The sequence below is a fragment of the Myotis davidii genome, unplaced genomic scaffold, assembly GCF_000327345.1.
Source record: "Myotis davidii unplaced genomic scaffold, ASM32734v1 scaffold117, whole genome shotgun sequence".
Lineage (NCBI taxonomy): Eukaryota > Metazoa > Chordata > Mammalia > Chiroptera > Vespertilionidae > Myotis > Myotis davidii.
In genome coordinates, this window is record NW_006288382.1 from 420,105 (window position 1) to 431,649 (window position 11,545).

Here is an 11,545-nt window from a genome sequence, read left to right on the forward strand (position 1 = left end):
GGCCTCTCCCAGGCTGGAGGCAGGTCTGGTCTCAGAGGCCTGTGCTGGGAACTCCCCCCGCAGTCCAGCCCTGGGGTCCAGCAGGGACAGAGACTGGGGGCTCTGGGGCTCTGGCGGTCCTGACACGGACACCCTAGCGTCCAGAAGGCCAGGAGGCCTGGAGCCCTTTGTCTTCTGAGGCTCCTGCAGGGAGGGGCTGCTGGCACCAGGGCTCTGGCCTGGCACGTGCTGGCCTTCGGGCCTCGGCAATGAGGGGGGGTCCTGCATTGTCTGAGGAGAAAGACTGAGGGGCACAGTCTCCTGGCCCGGGTCCCAGAGCCGCATCCTGGCTGAGTTGGGGCTCACAGGACTTCAGGGCTCCGTGCCCTGGCCCAGGCTCCATGTGGGCGGTCCTGCCACAGACTCATGGGGGCCCTTGGGAAGTGTGGGCCCCATAGAGCCCCTGGAAGGGACACGGAGCGCTCTTGCGCCAGGCTGGTATGCTGAGGCCTGGGGCGGCCCTTGGGGGGTCTCCGGGGGGCGGTCTGCACACGGTGGTCCCGGGGGCCTCCTGAAGGAGGGAAGCTACGGCCAGCAGTACTGCCCTCCTCTCGGGCGGGTGCGTGTGCCGGGCCGCTGGGTGCAGGGCCCTGGGAGAGGTGGCCTTCTAGTTTTCTCTCCAGAGAAACTGACGTGACCTGGAACCTGAACCCCCCGTGGTCTTGGGGTGGGGGCAGGCGACAGTCCCAGCCCAGGAGATTGGGTTTCTCTCTGGGCAGCTGCCTGTTTTGCTGGGCCGCCTCCTGACTCCATCGCCCGGCCACATGGACCGGATGCCTCTGTGTGGCGGGCGCCGGGTCAGCATGGCTGGTGGCCCTCTTCTGACTTGACCTGCTGCCTGATTTCTTCTCGGCCAGAGCTGTGGGCTGAGCTGGCGGGAGGGTGCCCAGGGACCCCAGGGTCTGAGGGAGGCCCCGGCGTCTGGGACAGGCGTGCCTCCTCTGCTGTAGGGTGCGGGGGTGGGGGGTGGGGGGCGAGCGGGCCTTTGCAGAGCATGGGCTCTGGCCAGAGGGCTGGGGCCCCGGGCCCAGTGACATGGTTTCTATGTCATTGTCCTGAGGCGGGTCTGCCGGAGGCCAGGAGAACGTTTTTGTGGGTAGGAGTGTCCCTAAGACTGTGGGGCCTGGGGTGCGGCCTGTGGCAGCTTTGGGGCTCCTGGGATGGGTGTGGTTGGAGATCCTGCTGGGAGGGCCCACGCCCGGCCCTTGGGGTGCAGCAGGGGACGCTGAAGCCCGTGATGTCATCTTGGATGTTGGATGCACATGTTTCGCCCGCAGCCAAACTGGCTTTCCGTTTGGATTGAGCATTCTTCCTTTGGCTCTCCCCCTGCCTCACGCCTATTGGGTGGGGCAGCCTGGGGGTCCCGCGGGCGGCTGGCTGCCTGTGAGCTGGGTACCTGGGGCCTGAGGCTGCCCCGAGGGCTGCCCCGACTTTGCGGAAACAGTGCAACCCGGTGGGGCTGTGCGCTCTCGAGCTGACCAGCTCCAGGTGTGTCCAGGCTCGTCTGAGCTCTTCACACTTGCCAGTCCCCCGATACCTGCCTGCAGGGCCCTGGTGCCCTGGCGCGTGGCAAGCCAGCCCGTTCTGGGTCCGCTGCGCATGTCCATTGGTCAGCACGTGGCAGAGCCACTGGGCTGCAAGCCCGCCCCACAGCGGGTAGCTCCCTGCACCCCTGCCACTCAGAGATCCAGGCGATGGAGGTGACGCCGTGAACAAGGCTGAGGCCCTGACCTCGGGAATTAAATGGAGCACGCGGGTCACTACAGTACTGCTGGAACGCGGGCGTGCCGCACACGGCCGAGATCTGTGCCGTGGCCATCGTCCTGGTCACGACTGTTCATTGGGGAGTTAGGGCCATCCTGGTGGGGTGGAGGCCCAGAAGCTGGGTGGGTCAAGGCCGGCGTCCGGGATGGGCCTAGAGCCAGACTCCTGGTTGTCGCGAGAGAGGCTCACGCCCGGGGTGGGGGCCACTCGTGTTGCGGTTTCACAGACCATCTTCAGCAGCCCAGGCAGCACAGGCTGCCAGGCCAGAGCCGCTCCGTCCAGGAGCAGCTGGGCATGCGTTTTTTTTCCCTCCCTTTCTACCTTTAATTGTTAAATTCAGTTTTTAAAGCTTGGGCCAGAGCACGCTTACTTGAGCAAGTTCCAGTAGCCTAAAGGGACTTGTAGTCAGGAGAGATGGCGGCCCCTCTCCCCTCCCACTCACCCCCAGCCACGGGGCTCAGCCTGGGCACAGTGCTGTAGGGCCGGCGTGGGCTGGTCCTGGTGCCCGAGGTGGGCGGGCCGGCCTGTGGGCTCGGGGCCCTGGTGCTTTGTCCTGATGCGGCATTAGAGCCAGATGCTGCCTTTGTCAAAGGCCTGAGAACGGGCTGCTGCGGGAAGTGGGCCTGGGTGGAGCCTGCCCCGCTCCTGGGCGGTGACTCAGACCGCATCCCGGTCACCCGAGTCACTGTTTCCAGCAGTGCCTCCAGGAGAGCTGGCAGAGCCCTCCAGGCAGGGTCTGGTGACGGCCCTGCACCTTCGGGGCACTGCTGCTGCATTCCCCCATTCAGCTCTGCCTGGGGCCCAGCACCACTGCGGGGTGCAAAGGTGGAGGGCACCGTGTGCCCAGGGCAGGTGGGGGCTCGGAGCAGGCTCAGGCACCCTGCCCGCTGCCCAGCTCCGTGCTCCCGGGCCCTGCCCTCCATCTGGGTGCACAGGTGACAGCGGAGAGGATGTAGGGGTGGGGGGCTGGGAAAGACTGTTGGGGAGGCTGGGGACAGAGACTGAGTAGAGGAGCCTTGGGAAAGGGGGCAAGGGATCCTGTGAGGGGACAGCAGGGCCCAGAGAGCTGGGCAGCAGGCTGACGCCGAGCCTCAGAGGGCCTGGCACTGGGTCCTGGGGGCGGCGAGGGTCGGGCTGCCCGGTCCCACCCCCCTTGCCCAGAGCCCTATCTGAGCTCCCTGGGCGGGAGGTTGGAGAGCAGGTCTGGGGTGGCCTGGCCTGGCCTCGCTGGCTGGGGTGGGTGGCGGAAGCAACGACTGTCCTCCTGCAGGCCGAGGAGGAGCTCCTCAAAGCGCAGAAGGTGTTCGAGGAGATGAACGTGGACCTGCAGGAGGAGCTCCCGTCCCTGTGGAACAGGTGAGGGGGAGGGGTGCGGCCCCCCTCCTTCCGCGCTGCACAGCTGTGCCCGTCGGGGTGCGCCCTCGGGCCCGTGCCTCAGGTGAGGGTGGAGTGGGCAGCCGTCCGCGCTTTCCTGGTTGCCCACCCTGACCTGCGTGTTGGTTTTGTCTCCTCCCTCCCACTGCAGCCGTGTAGGTTTCTACGTCAACACGTTTCAGAGCATCGCAGGCCTGGAGGAGAACTTCCACAGGGAGATGAGTAAGGTGGGTGGGCGTGCCGCCAGGGCCCGCGGAGGACAGGCTGCCCCCGCCACCCTGCCCTGCGGAGGTCCTGCACAGCCCCGCTGGCCCTGGGAGGAGCTGCCCTGCGCATGGGACTCGTGTGGTGCTGGGGGCTGTGGGCGGAGGAGCCTGCTCCGCTCCGTCCCTGCTCCTCTCCCGTCCCTGCAGAGCCAGCCCTGCCCACTCTGTCACCTGTTCGCAGGCAGCTTTGGCCCAGGGAGCTGTGTCAGACGGTGGTGGCTTCCCAGGGTGTAGGCAAATAAATAAATTGTGAGAACCTTCTCAGTTTTTAACATCCTTTCACGTGTCTTAGATATTGAACCAGGACTGTTTTGTCTGCCTGAACTGGGGTGAGAATGGGTCTGATTGGCCTCCATTCCCATTGTGTTATTTTCACGTTAGTTTAACCAGGAGTTAGAGGGCAGCGCTGAGGGAGACCCGCCAGGCGGCCTCCTCCCGCTGTGCCCGGAGCGGGCCTCTCAGGCTCTGGGCCTGGAGGAGGGAAGGGCTGCTGTGGCCCAGCCCGGCCAGAGGGAGCAGCACGCTAAGTGGGACTCCCGCCGTGGGGCCATCCCTGTCTGCCTGCTTTCCCTTTTCCCTTCCGAGACCCGAGACAGCTGAGGAGATGGAAGCACAGAGAGCGGTGGGTTGGGGAGAAGACGTGTATGTAGAGTGGGAGGGAGACGAATCCCTGAGCTTCCTATCAGCCAGAACAGAGGACGATTCTCAGTAGTGAGACTCGGTGCCCGGTGCCCAGGGCGACCTGCCTGTGCCGTGGGGACCTCCCTGGCAGGGGCGTGGCCTGGAAGCATCTGGGCAAGAAGACCTCACAGTTCAGACCCCCAGTTAGTTTGCAAGAACAGCGTAGACGTTTTAAAGCAGGACCAGCTTTGAGGAATCTCTACGAGTAGAAAGAAAAGAAAAGATGGTCCCTGGAAACAATGGCTGTGGCAGGTCAGCCACTGCCTCCACCTCGCCCCTTGGCTTCCTGGTTTGGGGTGTGGGTTTGCAGCTCCCCCTGATGGGGGGGGGCAGAGCTGTTTCCGCAGGGATGGGTGCGGGGGAAGGGGTTCAGAGGGAGAGGTAAGATGGAGTTGGGAGAGTGGCTGTTTGGTGGCTCCAGAGACTCCCCTACCTGTGCTCTCCCTCTGCAGCTCAACCAGAGCCTCAACGATGTGCTGGTCAGCCTGGAGAAGCAGCACGGGAGCAACACCTTCACGGTCAAGGCCCAGCCCAGGTGCGCGTTCTCTGCTGCTGGTGGGGGAGGGCATGGGCAAGGCTGGGGCAGGGCCGCTGCCGTGGTCACCCGGGTTGGGCCTTCCCGGTGAGGGCACTGCCAATCCCGTGCTCCCATGGGGAGGCGCCCTCGCAGGGCAGTCTACTCACCACCTGAGCCTGGCCCGCATCCTCATCTGTGGGGCAGGCGGCCGGGGCTGTGCCCGTGGGGCGGGGGGACCGGGACTGACCCCCAGGTGTGGGGCTTCTGGGAAGCGAGCAGTCCTCTTAGAGTGGGTGGCGCCCTCCCTGCCCCCTGCTCCCGGGAAGCCGAGTCCCCAGGCTGGCATTCTGCACCCCGGCCAGTGGCCTTGTTCCGGCCGCACCGCCTCCACGGAGACCCGTTCCCTGAGGGGCACGTGCGAGCGAGGAGGGGCAGAGAGAGGTCTTCCCTCCGTGGCCCGTGGGAAGCAGCAGTGCGTCTGGAGTTTCCTTCCTGCCCAGTCATCACCCCCCAGAGTGGGGACCACAGGAGCCTCGCTTTCCTCGTCTGTAGGAGGGGTGACTGACTGCTTCTTGGGTGATCGGGGTTACCTCGGACTACGGAGGTATTCAGGGAATACTACTGCCCCTCTTCTCTGAAAATAATATAAATGTGCCCTGGGCTGAGGAGCGCCGGGTGGAGTGGCCGTGGGATAAAGGCCAAGGGCGACTTCCCAGGTGCCTGCAGGGAGGACCCACACCCCTACTGCACTGCTGGCCGAGGTGCAGTGACCAGGTTGAGTGGGGCGGGGCGGGCAGTGGCCATTCTGGTCACCATCCTGTCACTGGAGGGGAAGGGAGGGCTGGAGGCTTGAGCTGCTTCCTACAGGAGGCCTGCTCACCTGGCCCAGCGCCGCCCTGGCCGCCGAGCCCACCCCTTCCAGACTCTGGGCCCCGGAGCTCTGTGCTGCCCAGCCGAGTGCCCACCACTCACCAGGCTCCGCTTGTTCAGTCAGCACCATCCCGGCCGGGGAATGGACCATGGCAGCCAGGCCTCTCATGGCCCCAGGGTGTTAGGGGAGACTTTGCTTTCTGCCCAGCCCCCATGTTAGTGGCTCTGATGAGGGGTGAGGACAGGCCAGCCCCGCCTCCCACATTTCCCCCGGTGAAGGCCTCCGTCCCGTCCTGTCCGTTCCCACAGAAAGAAAGCTAAGCTGTTCTCTCGGCTGCGCAGAAAGAAGCCCAGGTACCGCACTGCGTGCTGTGGGGCCGCGGCCGGCACCGCTGGGCCCGTGCATGCCTCCTGCCTGCTCCGAGGGCGCCACTAACCCCTAACCTGCCCTCCGTGTGGTGCTGCCAGTGGGGCCGGAGCGCGCTGTGCTGTGAGGCGTGCGGCGGGCACAGGGCGGAGGGCAGGGGGATGGCGGGCAGGCAGCCTGAGCCGTGTGTGCATTGGCCGGGCCAGACCCAACCGTTAACAGTGGCCAGTGACCAGAACGGGGCTGGGAGGCGCAGGCAGGGCAGTGCTAAAGGGGTGTACGCCTGCCTCTGTCCTCACATCTGTTCTTCAAGGAGCAGCTCCTCCCAGGACACTCACTCACTAATGGGGAAAGTGCCAGCAGTGTCAGGCTGTCCGCCACCCAGGCCCCTCCCAGGTGACGCGTTTCTCTGTGCCCTTCTAGAGCCGCCCTGCGAGGCGGCCACACACTGCAGGGCCGGCCAGAGGCCTGAGGAGCTGGGTTCTAACATTGATTCCACTTGAATGTGGATGTACACTGCCCCCTGGCTAGTGACTGGTCTCGGTCAGCCCTGTCTCAGTGCATCTGAGCATGCACAGGGTTTGCCCTCGGCCCTCTGCCCCCACGCGGAGGCCTGTACACAGCTGCCTGGTTCTCGGTGCCGAACCATGTGGCTTAGAGACCTCACCGTCTCTCCCACTCCTGGGCTGTGGGGCATCCCTCTGTCTCCCACCGCCCATGGCCTCTGGGTGGTGTCCCAGGTCTTCCTGGAAGGGCCCCTGGGAGCAAAGGTTTGGAGACAGTGATGGTGTGGTGTGATGTGGGCAGAAGGCACAGTGTGGGCGGGGAGCCAGGCGTTGGGGTGAGTGGGGGCGGGCGGGAGGCAGCCAGAGGCCTTGGGTCCAGCTTGGTGGCAGCGGGAGGAGCTGATGTGTGCCTCTAGGACGTTTGGCTTCCTCCTGCTGGGAGCTCGGCCTGTGAGGCCACTGGGCTGCCCCTGTGCTGGCTCGGGGCCTGCCCCATCCCCGGGGACCGTAGGCCTCCGGCTCAGTGCTCCCCAGGCGCTGCTGCCCGTCCTCAGGTACAGGGACACGCAGCTCACACGTGGGCACATCATATGTTTCCAGTGAGTGCATGTGGACACTCATCACACCTAGGTCCACACACTGCTCTCCATGCTCACACACACATGTGTTCTCATGCACACGGACCCCAGGGCATCCGCACGTGCACACCCCTTCCACACACTGCTCTCCATGCTCACACACACACATGTTCTCATGCACACGGACCCCAGGGCATCCGCACGTGCACACCCCTTCCACACACTGCTCTCCATGCTCACACACACACATGTTCTCATGCACACGGACCCCAGGGCATCCGCACGTGCACACCCCTTCCACACACTGCTCTCCATGCTCACACACACACATGTTCTCATGCACACGGACCCCAGGGCATCCGCACGTGCACACCCCTTCCACACACTGCTCTCCATGCTCACACACACACATGTTCTCATGCACACGGACCCCAGGGCATCCGCACGTGCACACCCCTTCCACACACTGCTCTCCATGCTCACACACACACATGTTCTCATGCACACGGACCCCAGGGCATCCGCACGTGCACACCCCTTCCACACACTGCTCTCCATGCTCACACACACACATGTTCTCATGCACACGGACCCCAGGGCATCCGCACGTGCACACCCCTTCCACACACTGCTCTCCATGCTCACACACACACGTGTTCTCATGCACACGGACCCCAGGGCATCCGCACGTGCACACCCCTTCCACACACTGCTCTCCATGCTCACACACACACATGTTCTCATGCACACGGACCCCAGGGCATCCGCACGTGCACACCCCTTCCACACACTGCTCTCCATGCTCACACACACACATGTTCTCATGCACACGGACCCCAGGGCATCCGCACGTGCACACCCCTTCCACACACTGCTCTCCATGCTCACACACACACATGTTCTCATGCACACGGACCCCAGGGCATCCGCACGTGCACACCCCTTCCACACACACCTGCAGATTTGCACACTTCCTCTTCGGCGCTAGGACCTCCCTCCCCTGGACACCCTTTTGTCTTCCCTCTGCAGTGACCATGCCCCTGCAAAAGAGAACAAGAGCCCTTCCCCGCCACCAGATGGCTCCCCTGCGGCCACCCCTGAGGTCAGAGTCAACCATGAGCCCGAGCTGGCCGCTGCGGCCACCCCCGGGGCTGCCCTGCCCAAGTCCCCGTCTCAGGTAGGCGTGGCCTCTCGGTGGCCTGTCTCCTCTCCTGCTTGTCTTCCTGCCTCACTGTTGCCCCCCCCTTTCCTTGTTCTGTTTCCTGCCCGCGCCTGGGCAGGTTTGCAGCCAGAGGCTTTGCCCAGAGAGGGCTGAGCCTGGCATAGCTCTCCTCTGGCCCTGCCTGGCCCAGGCTCACCTCAATGGCCTGGCCCTTGCAGGGCCTCTCCCTGTTCTTTCCCCTCACTGTGCCCCGCCCGTGGCAGTGGCCCCTTCCCCTCCTCGGTTTTGGGTGGCTTTCCTTCCTCCATCTTCCCTTCCATGTAGGACACAGGCTCGGGCCCTCACCCCAGCACCAGGTCCTCAGAGCGGCCACCGCGTTGTCCTTGCCTTCTCTCTCCTGTGTGGGACAGTGAAAGGCCCAGGGAGGGCTGGGCGAGGTGGGCGGGGTCAGGGCGGGTCCAGCGGCCCCTGCCCACCCGGCTCCCAGTTGTTTTCTGCAGCGGTTTCTGCAGCTGCTTCCTGGAGTTGGAAGGGGGGGGGGGCGCAGCGTCCCTCCGTGGGCTGTCCCCGCCCTCCACTCCTGGCAGCAGCTCTGCTGGGCCTGTGCCTCACCCCACCCAGCAGTGATGAGGACACGGTGGTAACGGCAACGAGGGCCCACCTCTGAGCGCACTTGCGCGTGGCCGTGCGTGGAAGCCTGACAGTCGCCTGGGAGGCGGGTGCTCTGAGGTGCCCGAGGATCCCGGTGGCAGGGGTGTGACTGCCTTCTGTAGCCTCTTCCGGGCCGGGCCCTGCTCCGGCCGCAGGTGAGGAGGAGGCTGAGCTGAGCTCTGCAGTGGGGCCTGGAGTGGTGCCGGGCGAGGCTGCAGGGTGGCTGCTTCCAGCCTCTCACCTGGCGAGCCCTCCTGGGCTATTGCCTTTGTCTTCTCTCTTCTCTCACCTCCTTCGCCTTCCTTCTCTCCCTCCCTTTTCTCCTTTCTCTCTGCACAGCGTGGTGGACCCCCTCCCTTGGGAGGGTGGCGTGGTCCTGGGGTCTGTCTTGGGGAGCAGTGACTCCTTGCTTCTTCTTCCCCAGTTGCCTGGGTGGGGCCGTGGCCTGTGTGTGACTAACCTTGGCTTTGTCTCTGTCTGTCTCCCCCCAACCCCTGTGCTCCCTGCGCGGCCCCTCACCCGTTGTGGACTCAGCTCCGGAAAGGCCCACCCGTCCCTCCGCCTCCCAAACACACCCCATCCAAGGAGGTCAAGCAGGAGCAGATCCTCAGCCTGTTTGGTGACACCTTTGTCCCTGAGATCAGCGTGACCACCCCCTCCCAGGTCAGCCGCGCCGCCGCGGCCCAGCTCTCCCCTCCTCTTGCTCTCTCGGGGCGTGCATGGCCTTCCCTCCATCCCACACCCTGTGCCTCTGCCTCAAGAGCCAGGCATTTGGGCAGAGAGAGTGGCCCTGAGCCTTCCTCTCACTCACTCATTCATTCGCCCATGCTTTCATCCCTCATCCCTCATCCACCTCTGAGCATGTATTGGGGCCACATGCAGGCACACGAGCAAATGGTCCTAGCAGGGTGACCATCTCACAGTGCCCCCTGACTCCATTGATGCTATGGCTGAAAGGGGTGGGAGCACGGAGGCCTTGCTCATGGGGGGGGGTGGTCCTTCTTGGGGCAGGTGACTGCCAGCAGCTGCAGGCTGAGACAGCCAGGAGGCTGAGTGCTGGGCTCAGGGCTCCTGCAGCTCATGTGCTGAGTGCCGTTCACAGCAGGACAGCAGGAGGGCCGCACGGAGAGGCCTACACCATCCGAGCAGCCAGCGCAGCCAGGGAGCTACCTGCTGGAGCCTGGGTCCCGGGCCTCCCAGCCAGGCCTGGCCCCTCGAGGGCTGGTTCTGTGTGGACTTCTAGCCCCAGGCTGCTGATTGGGCTGCTGCTGCGGGTTGGCCCTGCCTGGGGCACTCGCTCTGACTCCTTAGCGCCTCTCAGAGGCCCCGGGCTGGGGCAGAGCAGGAGCTGTGAGTGCAGGGAGAGGTGCTGGCAGGCTCTCAGGAGAGTCCCCAGGGGGGTCTTGGGTCAGAAGTAGGGACTTTTAGTGTGGGAGTGACGTGGGTACGGGGAGTGCCCTGGCCCGGGCCCCGGTGGCGTGGGGGCCTGTCTGTAGAGGTGGTGAAGCTGGCCGAGCACTCCTGAGCGCAGGGCAGCAGGCTGTTGGGCCGCTGACCACTGGAGCACGCTTCTGCCCGTGCCCAGCACTGTGAACCTGACCAGGCAGTGTCACCGCTTCCATCATGACTCTGGTCCATTCCCTGCTGCCCTCTGACAGGGTGGCCCAGGGCCAGGTGAGCTGTGGGCCTGCCCTGCAGCCAGACCGCCGGCCCCAGCAAGTCCGCCTGCACGCTCACCGCACACTGCCTTTGCTGCCCCTCGCTCTCTGCAGGGACGGGAGGTCTGCCCTGCCCAGCGGGAGGGGAGTGTACACGGGGTGGGGGGGTGTTGCCTGGGGCGGGGCTGGTCCCGGATGGACTGCCCTGGCCCTGGACACTGGGTCCCTGGAGCACACGGTGGCAGCTGCCTGGGCCTGGGTGACTTCTGAGGAAGGGCGGGTGTGGGGCTCCAGGGGAGAGCAGTGCTCCCACAGGCTGGTGGAGCACCCGGAGGCCGCACCTAGCGTGTCCCGGGCATGGGTTCCCTCAGAGGCAGAGTTGTGGGGACAGCAGTGACATCTCCCCAGGCTCATCGGGCAGGGTCTGACCTGCAGGAAGAGGCAGGGCTGGGCTGAGCCGGGCAGGCCCTCCTGTCCAGGACGTGAGTCTCGTGGACTGGGCTCTGGGCGAGGGGGTGCCTTGTCTGTCCCCTGAGCTGTGGGGCAGCAGCACCAGGTGCTCTCAGGCCTGAAGGGCTCTCCTGAGGCCACACCTCCGCTGAGCAGGCTTCTCTGGGGAGCCCCTCCCACACCCCAGGTCTCAGAGGGGAGGGCTTCGGAGGACAGGGCCGGAGGGCACTCCCGTAGTGCTGGTGCCCATCAGGAGAGGCAGAGCTGGGCTGGGCTCCGGAGTCTGAGGCCCCAGGAGGGTGGGAGGCCAGGGGAGACCCTCACACGGATGGAGGGCGGCATGTCCCCTGGGCTCGGTGCGGGGGGGCCGTCTTCTGCAGGCGGCTCTGGGACTGAGGCCCCCCTTACAGTGGGGCTGGGCCTCTAGCACGCGTGGGCCACCGTGTTCCGTCTCCGGGCTGCGCCTGTCACAGACCCGTTCCTGAGCTGCGCCCAGACCCCTGCGTGGTAGTCTCGGAGTGGCTGGGCAGGATCTTTCATTGGAAAAGGCGCCACGGGTGTTGGGGACCCACCATCATGATTGGGCTCCTGGGCGGTGTGGCTGGCTCGGCCCGTCCTCACTCCCTGGAGCTGGCTGGTGGGCGGTTGTCACACTGGGTGGA

At 65.3% G+C, this 11,545-nt stretch overlaps 2 protein-coding genes across 15 annotated transcripts in view; one reads left to right on the forward strand and one right to left on the reverse strand.

Annotated features, from left to right (window-relative positions):
* BIN1 (bridging integrator 1) overlaps nt 1-11,545 on the forward strand; it is a 27,825-nt gene that overhangs the window by 10,731 nt on the left and 5,549 nt on the right. For 7 of the 14 annotated variants that reach the window (XM_015561683.1, XM_015561687.1, XM_015561686.1 and 4 more), the window contains 6 exons: nt 3,074-3,159; nt 3,329-3,404; nt 4,577-4,659; nt 5,821-5,865; nt 7,992-8,139; nt 9,310-9,438. In XM_015561683.1, coding sequence (XP_015417169.1) covers nt 3,074-3,159; nt 3,329-3,404; nt 4,577-4,659; nt 5,821-5,865; nt 7,992-8,139; nt 9,310-9,438 — 567 coding nt within the window. The remainder of the gene's footprint in view (nt 1-3,073; nt 3,160-3,328; nt 3,405-4,576; nt 4,660-5,820; nt 5,866-7,991; nt 8,140-9,309; nt 9,439-11,545) is intronic. The other 7 variants (XM_015561684.1, XM_015561688.1, XM_015561693.1 and 4 more) reach the window with 3 other exon arrangements.
* LOC107182558 (platelet endothelial aggregation receptor 1-like) lies at nt 3,585-7,985 on the reverse strand. Its single transcript, XM_015561697.1, has 3 exons — nt 7,021-7,985; nt 6,160-6,165; nt 3,585-4,570 (listed from the first exon to the last, which is right to left on the reverse strand). Exons 1-3 carry the CDS (start codon nt 7,858-7,860, stop codon nt 4,250-4,252), a joined length of 1,167 nt encoding a protein of 388 aa, XP_015417183.1. The 5' UTR covers nt 7,861-7,985; the 3' UTR covers nt 3,585-4,249.